Source organism: Phoca vitulina, unplaced genomic scaffold (assembly GCF_004348235.1).
Source record: "Phoca vitulina isolate PV1807 unplaced genomic scaffold, GSC_HSeal_1.0 scaffold1, whole genome shotgun sequence".
Taxonomy (NCBI): Eukaryota; Metazoa; Chordata; class Mammalia; order Carnivora; family Phocidae; genus Phoca; species Phoca vitulina.
The window spans coordinates 53,000,355-53,017,794 of record NW_022589704.1 but is presented as its reverse complement, the minus strand read 5'-3'; the positions used below and the strand labels follow the sequence as shown (position 1 = coordinate 53,017,794).

The window sequence follows — 17,440 nt, the reverse complement described above, 5'->3', positions numbered from 1 at the left end:
CTTTCCTTTCCTTTCCTTTCCTGTCCTTTCCTTTCCTTTCCTTTCCTGTCCTTTCCTTTCCTTTCTGTTCCTTTCCTTTCCCTTTCCTGTCCTTTCCGTTCCTTTCCTTTCCCTTTCCTGTCCTTTCCTGTCCTTTCTGTTCCTTTTCCTTTCCCTCTTCTTTCCTTCCTTCCTATTCTTTCTTCTTTCTTTCAAGACTTAGGTAAGATGAAATACTAGCCACTAAAAATCATTAAATCCTGGAACATTTTGCCAAAGGAAGCTGTGGAACATTCACTCTGTGAGAATGAAAGAGTCAATCACTTTAATCATCATCTTAAATAATTGTGGTTTCAGCTATGCAGATAGGCAAAATTTTGCATAATTTTGGAGCATTCATGGACCCCCTGTGGCCTATACATAGACTACATCCTTAAGAAGTCCCATCTGTTTTAGCTCTAGTATTTTATAATTCTTCAAGTCTCTCTCTCTCTCTCTCATCCTGACCATTTCTCAAGCTTTTCTTGTCTTCTTTTTGTAAAGATTTTATTTATTTATTTGAGAGAGAGAGAGCGCCAGCGAGTGAGCACACAAGCAGGGGGAGGGGCAGAGGCAGAGGGAGAAACAGACTCCCCACTGAGCAGGAAGCCTGACCTGGGGGGGGGGGTCCCCTCTATGTGGAGTTTGTTCCCAGGACACTGAGATCACGACCTGAGCCGAAGGCAGACGCTTAACCATCTGAGCCACCCAGGTGCCCCTCTCTCAAGCTTTCCATAGTTTCATGAACCTAATTTCAGAATCACGAACCTCTGTGCAAATACAGAGATAATATAGGTGGAGAGTATCTACTATAGAGCCTGGAAGAAAAACAGGCATCCATCAAATGCTAACTTTCTGATTGCGGTTATTCCAGCCCATGTGCTGGAATCCTTTTCTAGATTTATATTACCCTACAGTTAACATTATACAGTTTAGTGGTGTTTCTAAGTGTATTTGTTTCCCTAGTAAGATAATTGGGTCTATGAGGATGGGGAAACTGTCTTCTATTTCTGGAATCCTCCTTTCTGGGCAGGAACTATTTTGACACTCTTCTGTCTCTGACTAAGTTCACCGCTTCTTTACTCTCCTTGAAGAAGTCACATTAACAAGCAACACTATTTTTTCCAACAAAGATCCCTACCTTGAAATTTTAGAAATTGGCTAAAGCAATGCTTCCTCATATGCTATTATCCCCTGCCCTCAACCTGAGCCATGTATCATAAAATTCCAGTCAGGTTTTCCCCCCAGAACTGATCTTTATGCTGACCCACCATATCTAAAGTTCTTTGGCCTCTAGAGCAAATGATATCACATGTTATTCAAATTCCTGCTTGAGAGATGAAAGTAGCTAAAAGTTACCTCTTTTGCAGGATGTTCTGAACTGTATTAAACCAGCCACTTGCTTGAAAGCAATGGAGTAGACAAATTTACTTTTTGTTGCATCCAGCTTTTTTGTTTTGTTTTTGTCTTACATTAGTGATACCTTTTTCTTGTTGTAAAGGTTGTGAAATTTATAGCCCGTTGCCTACACAGGCATACAGAATATAAGACAAGCTATGGGGAACCAAACATGTCCTACAGAAAGCCTGAATATAAACTTTAAACCAGCAGCTAGTTATTTAGGAAACTTATAGGTGTTCAGCCTCAAAATTCTACCTGATTTCTAATTATATGTTAAATAAAATTTTAACTGAAGAATACCAAACCACAAAAATTGAGGGAAACACCATCTTACTGTTAAGGATTCCACAACCAATCTAAACTAAAGAAAAATCCATACCTAGCAAAGAAGGAAAATACTCAAGCCTTCAACAATCTTCCTCAACCCCTAAGTGGCAAGAGAACTCTTAGATGACAAAAATCACCAACAAAATGACTCGAAAATGCCTTCAGGATTCTTTTACTTTTGCCTACAAGAGTTACTAACACAGGGATTTTACACAGGAAAAAAGAAGTCCCACAGTGTTTTTTAAAGGTGTTATTAATACTTGGTCACCAGGGGAGCCTGGGTGGTTGAGTTGCTTGAGTGTCCAACTCTTGGTTTCAGCTCAGGTCATGAACTCAGGTCCTGGGATCAAGCCCCTTGTCAGGTTCTGTGCTCACCCCAGAGTCTGTCTGGGTCTCTCTCCCTCTCCCTCTGCCCACCCCGCCTCCCCGTGGGCTCTCTCTCTCTCCTCCCACTCTCAAATAAATAAATAAATAAATAAATAAAATTTTTAAAATGTATAAAGTTCTTTAAAAAATTTGCTCAGCAAACCTGTATTTAATGGAAATGTACCAAAGCTTGTAGTACTGATAGTGAATTGTAGATACCGAATGGTTTCTGTTAAGAATGTATTCTGATATGTGGGGGTGGTTTTTGGTACTTTCCTTGTAACATTCATACTTGCTATTATTCTTCACAGCATCATATTGGCTGATCATCCTAACTTTGAATATTATTGAACACGTATGAATACCTGAAGTAGCATGTCATGTGAGGCATCTATGAATTTTAAGAAAAGTCAGAAAAATGTTGAATTACTTGTGTTGCATAATTTCCTCATTAGTTAAATATAAGATCTGATGAGTCTTTTTAAGTCATAATGCTCACTTAAAAATTTTTTTATTTATTTATTTATTTTAGAGAGAGAGAAAGAGAGCGAGCACAAACTGGGGGGCGAGGGGGAGAGGGACAAGGAGACTTTCCTGACTCAGGGCTCAATCCCAGGTCCCTGAGATCATGACCTGAGCCGAAATCAAGAGTCGGACACTTAACTGACTGAGCCACCCAGGCGCCCCTAATGCTTACCTTTTTAAAAAAACTTCACTTTTATCCTAGTCTTTCCTTCAGTGATGAATTTAAAATCGATTCTAAATTATCCAAATATACATTTAAAATAAGGGAGTGCTGAGAAAGACTGACATTTTTGTAATATTGTCTGCCTACTTTGGATGCAAGTTTTTTTTTTTTTTAATTTAATAAGTAACTACTATATGCTTCAAAAAAGCTGACTACACTTTGTTAAGAGCTTTGTTAAGCAGAGTTATTGAAGACAACTTTGAGCTCGGCATGTCCTTTTCCCTAGAACCATGCTATATTTCTGTCAAGTTGAAGCAAAAAATGTTCATCATTGTGTCAGCTCTGTCTGCAAAGCAGAGAATTACCTTCCCAAGCTCCTGAGATTTATACTTTTAATTACCTCCTATCTGCTTCGCTACCCTCCACACCTAAGAATCAATATAAATAGTCTTATTTATGGGAAAAATGTAAAATGTTTGACAAAAACAGGCTATTTTCTAGATTTCCATTTGATGCTATTGATTCCTTCTATCTTCAGTGACTGTTTCTTGAGAGAATCAATTGGCTTTTCAAACTTACAAAATTATTCATTTATCTAATAATTTGTACTGCTTAATAACAAATAGTTGTAAAGTTTGCAACTAGCTTTTAGGGTCTCAACCCAGCAATGAGATTATTATCACCTTGGCATCTCTTTATTTACTCATCGGCTGCAGAATTCGGTTTAAGTATGGTTTTCTCCAAAACCCTTCATCATAAACTCACTTCTGTGAAGACCAACTCCCATGGCTTATTTCATTTCTGAATGGGAGGTCACTATTAACACAGGCAAAACCTAGCCACTGAGGCATGGTACTTTTAAAACTGCCCCTCACGTTTTATCAGCATCAATTCTTTAAAACAAAACCCAACAAATTATATATATAATTATACATTGTATTTATATAATTTATATGATTTATAAATATAAACATAGAATAAATGAATAGGCTAAGAAAGCTGCTATCTGGAGGACTTTTTTTTGTTTTAAGATTTTGTTTATTTATCTGTCAGAAAGAGAGAGAGCACAAGCAGGGAAAGCAGCAGGCAGAGGGAGAAGCAGACTCCCTGCTGAGCAGGGAGCCCGATGTGGGACTTGATCCCAGGACCCTGGGATCACGACCTGAGCTGAAGGCAGCTGCTTAACCGACTGAGCCACTCAGGCTTCCCTATCTGGAGGACTTTAAGAGAAACAGAGCAGATGTGTATGGGCGCAGGCAATGGTGGTCTGTATAGGTGGGAGGAGGGAACGGTTAACAGTTGATCTGTAGAATCAATACAGGTAGGTAGTTGTCGGATGTATGGGACCGTGGTGATGTAGGGAGGGTCAAATATTGAAACAAGAATGTTCAAAGCTTTCCTTGAGATATTGGTTGGGGTAATGCACTACCAAATGCAATGTCTGAGAATTCAGGAAAACACAGGACAAACTGATTTCTTTTTACATAGTATGCCGGTTAGAGTTTCAAATAATATGCTCAATGTGTTTGTTTTGTTTTGCTTTTTTGTTTTTACCTTCTAGATAATTTTTCAAGTGAAGTACCTCTGGATTTAAAGCAATGAATCCAGTTATAAACCTCAAGTTTCATGAAGGCACTACGGATGTCCCAGAATGAAAGGAAAAACAGTGTATTTGTTGTACTTCTGTGCCCGAGAAAGAGGAAGAAGGGGAGGAAGAGAAGAGGTTGAAGAGTGGTGGGGTGAAAGCAGGTAGAGAACAAAGGAAGGAGGAATGCAGTTGTTAGTAGAAGAGAACCTATTCTGACAAGCAAAGGGGAACACCGATAACTCATGGACAGGATTTCTGGAGTTAAAAGCAAGCACTAGGCAGCCAGTAGCAAAAGTGGAATCCCCTGGAAGAATGAGATATGGTGACTCCTAAAGAGCTTGTAGCTGCCCTTGCGGCTGAGTGCCTCTTCCGCTTTTGCTGCAGGGGACATCGGGTTTCTGTTTGCCGGCGCTCAGGCCTTCCCAGGGAAGGTAGGGCAGCTGCTGCAGGGACTTGCGAGCCCACGGCAGCTGGTGGAGAGGTGGAGTGAAGCCCGGTGGCCAAAGGGGATGGAGGGTCAGCCGAGAGCACACAGAAGGGGCGTTTATGTGGGACCCAGAGTTGTGGCTTTCTCCCTAATCTCATGACTGCTGAAATCTCTGCTGGATGACGGAGGACGCCGGGGCTTCTAGCAGAACCCCCGCGAAAGCCTCTGAAGTGGCAGATGGTGAATGGGGGCAGTTTGTTTATGCAAGACAGATAATTTGTATCTCACTCTGTGAACTGCTGGAGAAATCAGGAAGTGGACATATGATTAAAATAAAAGAGAGAGAGAGAGAGAGAGGTCGAAAGAACCAGGAGGGTGTACTTAAATAACCTTATCCAAAGGAAAATTGCAGAAGGCCGAGGAAAGGCCGAGCCGGCATACTGGTCACACACCAAGTGCGGTCCTGGGGGAACTGAGGGGATCCCTGAATGACTGCACATCCTGAAATTTCAGACAGATTTACAGTCAAGAATAGGGGAGTCAGGTCACCCACCCAAATGTTCACACAAATGGGTGGTCAACCTGACATTTTAACTTCTAAGCAAACCCTTAATTTCCTGTCCATTTGTACGTAGTCCAACTGAAATCAATGAGATGACATGAGGTCATTTGTTTAGGCCTTGAGACATGAGGAAATAGAACACAGCAAAAAGACCAGTGGGCTAAAATGAGAGGTAGAGCTATTTGGATAACCAAAGTCCAAAAACCGAAACAAAGACAAAGAACAACACAACAGAATTAAAAGCCTAGAGAAACCACCACATAAGATAAAATAAAGAAATGCGAACTGTAAGTGATTCAAAGTTTATAGTGCTCTTCAAAGGTAATACTGTAAATTTGGAACATCAAATGGGTTAGCTCCAAATGAGTAATGAAAGCTTGTGGGGTCAGCAATTAGGGACACTGCATCTCATGCTTAATCAATTGTGGTATTAATGCTAAGCATCAAAATTTCAGGGTCAATTCCTAAATTAGAGTACATAAAACTTGATTAAAAAGATCATTATGCTCTCGTTTCGATTTGCCTGCGAAGCATAAAGGACTCAGTAGTGTATTAAGGGTATTTATGATTAACTGTGTTCTGAGATAATAATAATAAAAGGAGATCATCTCTATTTTTAAATCAAGTTGCCCTGATTTTGTGTAAGATCTGTTTAAGGATCAGTTTCCTTTATTCTTCTGCTACTATCATCCAAAGAATTGAAATTAATATGCAAATCAGAAAATATCTGGGATCTGCCAACTTTCAACCTAGCCAAAAAGAGAAACATTAGCCTTAAAAAATATTTTAGAAGTCTATGTTAGCTCTTGTTTCTGGTCTTTTCACATGAAACCTGAAAGCCCAATAATTTTGAGTCTTTTTTAAGGCCAAGTACAGAACAGGATATAGGCCTATTTCCTTGGCAAGGCTTACCTCTAGAAATGCATTTCCCAGCTAAAGGGTAAAGATTCAGATTTAGGCTTATCAGTTTATGAGCCCACTAGAGTTGCCGTGTACTCATTTGTTGAAGAAAGGGGCATTCAGGCTTAGGACAACCTCACTCAGTGCTGAGCTTAAGCCATGTTAGGGAAAAAAAGGTGGCCAAGAAGAAACTAGGGATTTGGGTGCTGCACAAATTTGTGCAAATGTCTGGGACTCAGTTGGAAAGACATACTATTCCTGCACTGAAGTGCCTGCCCCTGGCAGAGCTAATAGTGTTAATTTGTAAAGGTTCATTTGGGAAATGTCTCTGATTAATGCTTGCTTATTTGCATAACAGTATATCATGTAAATAAAGCTGTAGCCTTTTGCTTTCCAACAGCGGAGTTCTACTGAGAAGATAAAAGCTGGACAAAGGGGGCTACGGGACACTTAAACCAGGTCACATTGAATTTTAATGCATGAAGCCAGCCCCAGTACATTTTACATGGCTAATGGAGAACTACGGAATGCAGTCTGTTTACTGTGCAAATCTGCCTTCCAGATTTTTCAATAAACATATTTTCTACACTGAAGAGTGAAGCCAATTCAGTCTCAGGCTGATTTAGAAATGTTATTAAAGAAAATAAGGATGAGCGTCTTCTTAATTCTTACATTAAAATGTAAATAGGGTAATTATAAAATAATAAACTCTCCCCCAAATAAAAAAATGCTGTTTCAGAGCTCAGCTGTGCAGATTATAGCACCATTACTAAACACTGAGAACATGTATATGTCACATTTGTGAATCTGCCATCCAGACTTTGTGGCTTTACTGCCCAGAGTCTAAGCATGACTGAGAAATTTAATTTCTTTCTCCATTATCAACAGAACTTTTGAGCGGTGACAAGGAAGCTGGCGGTCACATGCTCACCTGTGTACATTTCTCCACGTCCCTATTAGTAAATACAAAGAAAATCACTGACATCAAATGAAACTCAAGTCAAAGGTGAACCTACTCCCAGAGCGATTCTGGGGCACAGAGAGAAGGCCGGCACCCCTCCCCGTAACCCAACCCTGACACAAATGAAAAACAAAACTCTTAGTCATTCTTTTTGGGTCCTACTTATTCCACCTGTAAGGTGGAGGTATTTATACCCTGTCCTTCATTCATTCATTCATTTATTTACTTATTTTTAAATTTTTTAACTTAAATTCAATTAACATATAATATATTATTGGTTTCAGAGGTAGAGGTCAGTGATTCATCCATCATATATAATACACAGTGCTCATTACATCACGTTCCCTCCTTAATGTCCATCCCCCAGTTGCCCCAGCCCCAAACTCCCTCCCCTCCAGGAACCCTCAGTTTGTTTCCTATGATTAAGAGTCTCTTATGGTTTGTCTCCCTCTCTGATTTCGTCTTGTTTTATTTTTTTCCTCTCTTCCCCTATGACCCTCTGTTTTGTTTCTTAAATTCCACATACGAGTGAGATCATATGATACTTGTCTTTCTCTGATGGACTTATTTTGCTTAGCATAATACCCTCTAGTTCCATCCGTTGCAAATGGCAAGATTTCATTTTTTTGATGGCTGAGTAGTATTCCATTGTGTGTGTGTGTGTGTGTGTGTGTGTGTGTGTGTGTGTGTGTGTATATACCACATCTTCTTTATCCATTCATTTGTCAGTGGACATCTGGGCTCTTTCCCTGGTTTGGCTATTGTGGACATTGCTGCTATAAACACTGGGGTGCAGGTGCCCCTTCAGATCACTACATTTGTATCTTTGGGGTAAATATCTAGTAGTGCAATTGCTGTATACCCTGTCCTTTTTTTTTTAAATTAATTTATTTTTTTGGATGTAGTGTTCCTTCTAACAGAAATGCCATGGAAATGATTTAATCATAGAGCTGGAATGGTCCTCTCAAAGATCATGTAGTCTATTTTAGGTTATAACAGAAGAGGAAACTGAGGTCCACAGTGGTGAAGTGATTTATCAAGTTCAAAATTAGTATTTAAATCACCTTCAGGGACTCTTAATCCAAGATTCTATACTGCATGGCTTCTCAATGTATGGACTCATAAAAATATAGAACAGAAGACTTGCTATGTGACTGTAGAAATTTGGATAATAACTATGTAAAACTATTAAATATACTTGGATCTATTTTAGCATTTATTATTCTGTGTTTTCTTGTAAAAGTTCTTTAATTATTATACCTTAAATTGAGTAGTAATATTGTAGCTCAATTTAGTTAGCATTTATGTCTCTATCATTAATTAGTCTTCTACTTACAAAATATTTCATGGCTCCTATCATGCTGATTTTTTTTTTCTAGTCAGGGTTACTGAGGTATACTTTATATACAGTAAAATTCCTTTTGAGGTATTTAGTTGTATGAGTTTTGAAAAACAAAAACAGTTGTGTCACCACCACAAAAATGAAGATATAGAATATTTTCATCACTTAAAAAGCTCCCTCTTACCCCTTACGCCCTTTGTGGTTGATTCCCTAACCTCACCCTCAGTCCTTGTTCACTACTGATCTGATTTCTGTTCCCATAGTTTTGTCTTTTGCAGAAAGTTATATAAGCAAAATCATATAGTACATAGTCTTTGCGTCCAATTTCTTTCATTTAGCATACTGTCTTTGAGATTCTCCCATTGTGTAGGATGTTATCAGTACACTATTTCTTTTATTGCTAAGCAGTATTCCATTGTATGTCTATATTTTGTTTGTTGATCCACTCATCAGTTGATAGACATTGGGGTCAATTCCAGTTTGAGGCAGTTATGCATAAAGCAGTAGCTTTATAAATGGCACATATGTACAAACATAAGTTTTCATTTCTCCTAGATAAATACCTAAAAACTGGATGGCTGGGTTGTATGGAAAATGTATCTAAACTTCCTAAAAATTTCTTACAAATAACTATTAAACTATTTTCCAAAGTCCCTGCACCATTTTGTATTTCTACCAACAACAAATGAGAGTTCCAGTTGCCCCTCATCCTTGTCACTTGGTATTATCAATTTGTTTAATTTCCACCATTTTAATAGGTGGAGGGGTATCTAATTGTGGTCTGCACTTCCTTAATGGCTAATGATATTGAACACTGTTTTGCATACTTATCTGTCATTCATTTTTCTTCTTTGATAAAATGCCTGTTCAAATCATTTGCCCACTTATTATTCATTATTGAGTTGTAACTTATTTAAATATTTTGTATATAAGACATATGTTTTATATTATTTTCTCCCAGTCTATAACTTTTCATTTTCTTAACAGTATAAGTGTCATTTGAAGAGAAGTTTTTAATTTTGATGATGTCTAATATATCAATATTTTTATAGTTCATACTTTTTAAAAAAGATTTTATTTATTTATTTATTTATTTATTTATTTGTGTTTGTAGGGAAAAGGAACAGGCAGACTCCACATTGAGCCAGAGCCCAATGTGGGGCTCGATCCCACCACCCTGGGTCATGACCTGAGCCAAAATCTAGAGTTGGATGCTTAACGGACTGAGCCACCCAGGTGCCCCTATAGTTCAAACTTTTTGTTTCCTAAGAAATCTTTTGCCTAATTCAAGGTCACATAGAGTTCCTCCTGTGTTTTCTTCTTGAAGTTTTTTACTTTTCAATTTATAGTTATATATATAATCTATTTGAGGGGCGCCTTGGTGGCTCAGATGGTTAAGCGTCTGCCTTCGGCTCAGGTCATGATCTCAGGGTCCTGGGATCAAGCCCAGCACTGGGCTCCCTGCTTGGCGGGGAGCCTGCTTCTCCCTCTCCCTCTACCGTTCCCCCTGCTTGTGCTCTCTTGCTCTCTCTGTCAAATAAATAAATAAAATCTTAAAAAAAAATAATCCATTTGAGTTAATTTTGGAATTTTGTGTGAAACAGCCGTCAAGGTTCTTTTTCTAAATTTACATGTGGTTATCCAATTACACTATTTGTTGCAAAGATTAACCTTTCTCCATTGAATTGTCACTGCAACTTTGTTGAAGATCAACTGACCATATAGCTTTAGGTCTATTTCTGGACTCTATTCTGTTCCACTGATCAACGTATCTACTATTCTTTCACCAATATTACAGTCTTGATTGCTGTAGGTTTTAAGGTAATTATTGAAATCAAGGAGTAAGGTCCTCAAAATTTGTTCTTAAAAAAAAAACAAAGCTTTGGCTAGTCTAGGGTTTTTCTTTTCTATATAATTTAAGAAATAGCTTGGCATTTTCTACAAAAATGCTTTCTGGGATTTTGATTGGAATTGTGCAGGGTCTGTAGATGAATCTGGGGACAGCTCGCAATGTTGAGACTTTGAATGAATTGATACCATATATTTCTCAATTTTTTAAGGAACACTTTAATTCTTGAATAGGGAGTTGAGAAAGATTCTATCAAGTGCCAAAAAAATCCATTGGACTTTTGATGGAAATTGCATTAAATATACTTCTACAAATCATGTTCAACATGATAAAAACACTCTTTTCCAATGACTATAATTTTTATTATGTTTCCTATGTGGAATTATAAAAACATTTACTGGTATCTGCAAACAAGAGTGTTTATTGTTTTAGTATTTGCAAAAAAACATGAATCTTGGAACATGTTCTTTGGAAGATGGCTTCTGAGGTGGAGTAACTCAGGAAATAACACATATAATATATAGCTCCAGATTCAGATTTGCATTGGTCATTGGCTTTACTTGGTAATTGAGTATTACAAACATTCTAATATTATTTATTTTAATTTCATGTTATCTTACTCCTACATTTAAAACTCTACTTTAATAAATGATTTATACCCTTTTCTTGTTATCTTTTTTTTTGGCATGATGGTTATGCTGGCCAGATAAAATAATTTATAAAAATTTCCCTGCATTTCCATGTTCTGGGGAAATATAAATTGTGTAATAAATTATTCCCTCAGGTATTTAATATGATTTGACATACACACATGAAATGTGACACTTGTGGGCGCCTGGGTGGCTCAGTTGGTTAAGCGACTGCCTTCGGCTCAGGTCATGATCCTGGAGTCCCTGGATCGAGTCCCGCATCGGGCTCCCTGCTCGGCGGGGAGTCTGCTTCTCCCTCTGACCCTCCCCCCTCTCATGCTCTCTCTCACTCTCTCTCTCTCTCAAATAAATAAATAAAATCTTTAAAAAAAAAAAAAAAGAAATGTGACACTTGTTATAAAGAGAAATAGCAATAGTTTTCGTCAGCATTCATTGCATTTTAAACTTTTAAAAAATATTTTCTGCTATTTAGCGATCTTTGAAAAGTAAATATCATTGGCAAGATTAAGCATAAAATGATATGGGTGAGATTGATTACATGGAGGAATTCTTGATTTTTGATATTAGCCACTCTATTGCTCAAGTTTCTAATGCTGAATCTGAATCCCTGGAAAATCTGGCACACTGAAGTAAGTGGGCCACAATGGGAGTGGCTGCTGGAGGCTATGTAAATATGAAGAGATGTACATATTCAGAACAATCAGACTTTCAGCTTGACAGACTACAGAGAACAATGAAAAGGTGATACTCACATCCGAATTAAAGCGAAGCTGACAGACATTACAAGAAATAACTTGTTTCTTCTTTGGGGGAATGGATACTCCAAAAGTGTGGTTAATGACTGCTTTTTGCACAGGATCCATCTGAAGAGCAAATGATAAAATAGTCAGTGTATAGCTTCAAAGGATAGACAGTAGTATGAGCAAGTAAAAGTAGCTGTATTATTCCTTAAGGTTTTAAATGTTAGTTCCCAAAGAGGGATAATAAAGAATCTTATTCAATAATGAGGTATTTGTTTCCAGGAGTTAAAAACAAGAACAAAAAACTGGTTTGAAATAATAACACCCCCCCCCCCCCCCCGCCCCATCACAGGAGAATCACATCATCTCAAGAAATCTTATACCTATATAAGGAACCTTGAAACAACTTAAAAGAATCATAAAACAAGAAAACTTAAGATCCAAAGGTCAGGGTTCAAATTCACTTGTTAATGCTTTCCCTATATGAGGTGATGATATGTAAGATGGTCTGAAATAACCTGTGGCAGTTATTACACATATATTCCAGTTTCTCAATTTTTGATTTATGGCAAAGTTATAAATGACAGGCTCATATCACAACGTAGAAACTACTGATCTTTATTTTAAAATAATTTATTACGTTTCATGCACTATAAATTGAAATCCATCTTACTTGAAATGCATGTCACAATTGTACACTCAAAAACCCATAGATTGATTAACATGCAACCTTTGTCCAGATATTGATCAAGTAAAGTTTTGACTTTTTGTTGTCTGATTGCTGAGGCTAGGACTTCTAGTACTATGTTGAACAACAGTGGTGAGAGTGGGCATCCCTATTGTGTTCCTGACCTTAGGGGAAAAGCTCTCAGTTTTTCCCAAAGAGAATGATATTTGCTGTGGGTTTTTCATAGATGGCTTTTAAGATATTGAGATATGTTCCCTTTATCCCTACACTGTGGAGAGTTTTAATCAAGAAAGGATATTAGCCACTCTATTGCTCACTCTATTGTATTTTGTCAAATACTTTTTCTGCAGCAATTGAGAAGATCATATGGTTCTTATCCTTTCTTTCATAATCAGACAACAGAAAGAAATAAAAGGCATTCAAATTGGCAAAGAAGAAGTCAAACTCTCATTCTTCGCAGATGACATGATACTCTATGTGGAAAACCCAAAAGACTCCACCCTAAAATTGCTAGAACTCATACAGCAATTCAGCAACACGGCAGGATATAAAATCAATGCACAGAAATCAGTGGCATTACTATACACTAACAATGAGACAGAAGACAGAGAAATTAAGGAGCTGATCCCATTTACCATTGCACCAAAACCCACAGGATACCTAGGAATAAACTTAACCAAAGAGGTAAAGGATGTATACTCTAAAAACTACAGAACATTTATGAAAGAAATTGAGGAAGACACAAAGAAATGGAAAAACATTCCATGCTCATGGATTGGAAGAATAAATATTGTTAAAATGTCTATGCTACCCAGAGCAATCTACACATTTAATGTAATCCCTATCAAAATACCATTGACATTTTTCCCAAGCTGGAAAAAATAATCCTAAAATTTGTATGGAACCAGAAAAGACCCCGAAGAGCCAGAGGAATGTTGAAAATGAAAACCAAAGCTGGTGGCATCACAATGCCAGACTTCAAGGTATATTACAAAGCTGTAATCATCAAGTCAGCATGGTACTGGCACAAAAACAGACACATAGATCAATGGAACAGAATAGAGAACCCAGAAATGGCTCCTCAACTCTATGGTCAACTAAGCTTCGACAAAGCAGGAAAGAATATCCAATGGAAAAAGGACAGTCTCTTCAACAAATGGTGTTGGGAAAATTGGACAGCCACATGCAGAAGAATGAAACTGGACCACTTCCTTACACCACACACAAAAATAGACTCAAAATGGAGGAAAGACCTAAATGTGAGACAGGAATCTGTCAAAATCCTTGAGAAGAACACAGGCAGCAACCTCTTTGACCTCAGCCGCAGCAACTTCTTGCTAGACATGTCTACAAAGGCAAGGGAAACAAAAGCAAAAATGAACTATTGGGATTTCATCAAGATAAACTTTTGCACAGCAAAGGAAACAGTCGACAAAACTAAAAGACAACCTACAGAATGGGAGAAGATATATGCAAATGACATATCAGATAAAGGGCTAGTATCCAAGATCTATAAAGAACTTATCAAAGTCAACACCTGAAAAACAAAGAATCCAGTCAAGTAATGGGCAGAAAACATGAACAGACATTTGTCCAAAGAAGACATCCAAATGGCCAATAGACACATGAAAAAATGCTCCACATCACTTGCCATCAGGGAAATACAACAAAACCACAATGAGATACCACCTTGCACCAGTCAGAATGGCTAAAATTATCAAGTCAGGAAACAACAAATGTTGATGAGGATGCAGAGAAAGGGGAACCCTTTTACACTGTTGGTGGGAACGAAAACTGGTGCAGTCACTCTGGAAAACCATATGGAGATTACTCAAGAAGTTAAAAATAGAGCTATCCTATGACCCAGGAATTGCACTACTAGGTATTTACCCAATGGAAAAAAATGTAGTGATCTCAAGGGGCACCTGTATCCCAATATCCATAGCAGCAATGTCCACAATAGCCAAACTGTGGAAAAGGCTGAGATGTCCATCAACAGAGGACTGGATAAAGAAGATGTGGTGTATACACACACACACACACACACACAAAGAATATCTGATAAAGAAGATGTGTGTAGATATAGATATAGACACAATGGAATACTACTCAGCCATCAAAAAGGATGAATACTTACCATTTACATTGATGTGGGTGGAACTGGAGGGTATTATGCTGAGTGAAATAAGTCCATCAGAGAAGGACAATTATCATATGATCTCACTCATATGTGGAATATAAGAAATAGCACAGAGGATCATAGGGGAAGGGAGGGAAAACTGAATGGGAAGTCATCAGAGAGGGAGACAAACTATGAGAGACTCTTAACTATAGGAAGCAAACTGAGAATTGCTGGATGGGAGGTGGGGTAACTGGGTGGTGGGCATTAAGGAGGGCATGGGATGTGATCAGCACTGGGTGTTACATGCAACTGATGAATTACTGACACTACATCTGAAACTAATGTTGGCTAATTGAATCTAAATTTTAAAAAAGTAAAGTTTTGCGGCACCTGGGTGGCTCAGTCGTTAAACGTCTGCCTTAGGCTCAGGTCATGATCCCAGGGTCCTGGGATCGAGCCCCACATCGGGCTCCCTGCTCCACAGGAAGCCGGCTTCTCCCTTTCCCACTCCCCCTGCTTGTGTTCCCTCTCTCGCTGTCTCTCTCTCTGTGTCAAATAAATAAATAAAATCCTTAAAAAAATTTTTAAAAAGTAAAGTTTTAACTTATAACTTATGACTTTCCTTCCTTTGGTTTGCATGTTCCATACATATTCGGAAAAATATACGGTGATGAAAGTACTCAACCATAGAAAAACTATGGCATAACGCCATGAAAATACTTGGCTAAGAATGAACACAATCTGCAGAGCCTATAATAAGAGAGACAGAGCAGTGATTCTCTTTCATACTCCAGATAATCTCCAGCATTAACATCAGACAACTGGCAGTTCAAAAAACAATGTGAATGATGAACAAAGCATTACTTATAAACACATGTAACATGAACAAGGACAGATCCACTGAAACCATCAGGAAATCTCCTGAGGTTAGAGTTTAGGATTGGATTAGTTGATGATATTTGGTAGAGAGGACAAATGAATACTGTCCCTGATCATGAGTATAAATCAACAAAGTATAAAATTAGCAATTAGAAGAATTTAAGTATATTAGAAACGAGTGTGGATTACAGAATTACTGAATAGTAGTATAGCCTATTTTTTTGCTATTAGTTTAAGAGAGATGACAGGACAAAGTATTCACAGTACACAGGACAAAAATTTGAAGAGGGGAATGTTCTGGAGTGACAGAACTATATCCTGACGGTAGTGGTGGTTACACAAATTTACACATGTTAAAATTTTTAGAACTATATATACTCCCAAAAAGTCGATTTTATATGTGATAATTTAAAACATAAAAGAGAAAAAAATTGTTAAGACTATTATGTTTAACTACTAGATGTAAAAATATCCTTACTGGAAAATCTGGGGATTTCTTTTGTTCAAGGTCATAATTGATATATCAAGTGTACTTAATGAGAATTTAAAAAACCCTCTATGGGCAAAGAAAATCTCAAAAGTTCAGAAAATAAAACTTTAGTTCACTTTTTTAGTTTACTCACAAATGGATACATTTAAGTCTCATTCATCCCTTTGCAAAACATGAAACTATACTTTCTGATTGTGACTAGAGATGGCAAAGCAGTTTGAATGGGCTTAAAAATAAAATAGGCTAACTATATTGGCAGGATGAAAAAAAGTACATTGTTTTTTAAAGTTAAAAAGTGAGAGCATTTTATTGAGATATTTTCTGTTCTCAGGCTCTGAAAAATACTTACTGGTTATGTGTGAACGACATGGGATAAAACTATCTGAATATTTCCCAAACACCAGTTTTCTGCATGCTGCTTTCATTATTTTTGCCATAGCCATATATTATGTTATTATTATTAACTTATTTTTTCTTTAAATCAAACTAAAATTGACTTTTTAAAAACAGAGCAATAATATTCATGAAATCATAGGTTTAATGTCTTCTTTCCTAATACTCATTTTAAAAAGATTGAAAATTAACATTAAAAATTAAAACTTTCATTATCTAAAATAAGTGCATATATTCTTCTTATTCCCATACCACAATATAGGAACATAGGCAAAAGGCACATCTAAAATAATCTAGTTGCAATCTAGTTCCAAGACATCTGCTGACAGCTCCAACATGACCTAGAATATAAACATTCCTCTTAGGTTTTTAAAATTGTTAGCTGACTATGTAATTTCTTAAATAACTCCGAATACAGCTTTTTTCTACTTAAATCTCACATTTGCACCACATCAGCCTGAAAATATCCCCTAGTGTTCCCAAGGCTCGGAGCAATCTGTTCTCGAAGGTGAATTGTGGATGAGCACTCCAGATACAAAGACAGGCAAGTTCCCAGCCATCGTCTCTCCGAAAAGTAAACTGAGGAGGTTCTTTCAAGAAACTCTTACCAGAATTGGCTTCTCTACTTTATATACACAATCCTATTCATCCTTATAAAATCAACTAAATAAACACAGCGCTTTCACCCCATTCCTTGTCACCTGATATTAACTCTTGCTGCCTTTTATCCTTTGAACAACTTACTCCTAATCATGTAAAAATTTTATCCCCTATGTTTCTCACTTGGAATAGATTTTCTCTATTTTCCATTTGATTCTTTTTTTTTTTTTCTTTACAGCTATTTCAGGAAAAGATCCACTCCCCCACCCCTCCGTCTAAATCTCTTTTGTCTTTCTCTGCTGTTTACCACAGTATTCTATAATTACATTTCTTATTAAAATGTCATTTTGGGGAACCCGATTTAGTTGAAAGAAAACTTTAAATCGTCTAAAAAAGATTGTTCCACTTGCCAATTCAGCTGATACCTTGAAACAGATACCATCTAGCTG

General features: G+C 37.4%; 1 protein-coding gene across 1 annotated transcript in view; it reads right to left on the bottom strand.

Moving 5' to 3' along the window:
- Positions 1 to 17,440, bottom strand: part of ZNF385B (zinc finger protein 385B) — a 384,484-nt gene that overhangs the window by 45,224 nt on the left and 321,820 nt on the right. Inside the window, 1 exon segment of the mRNA XM_032407112.1 lies at positions 11,832 to 11,942. Within this exon segment, the coding sequence (XP_032263003.1) occupies positions 11,832 to 11,942 (111 nt within the window).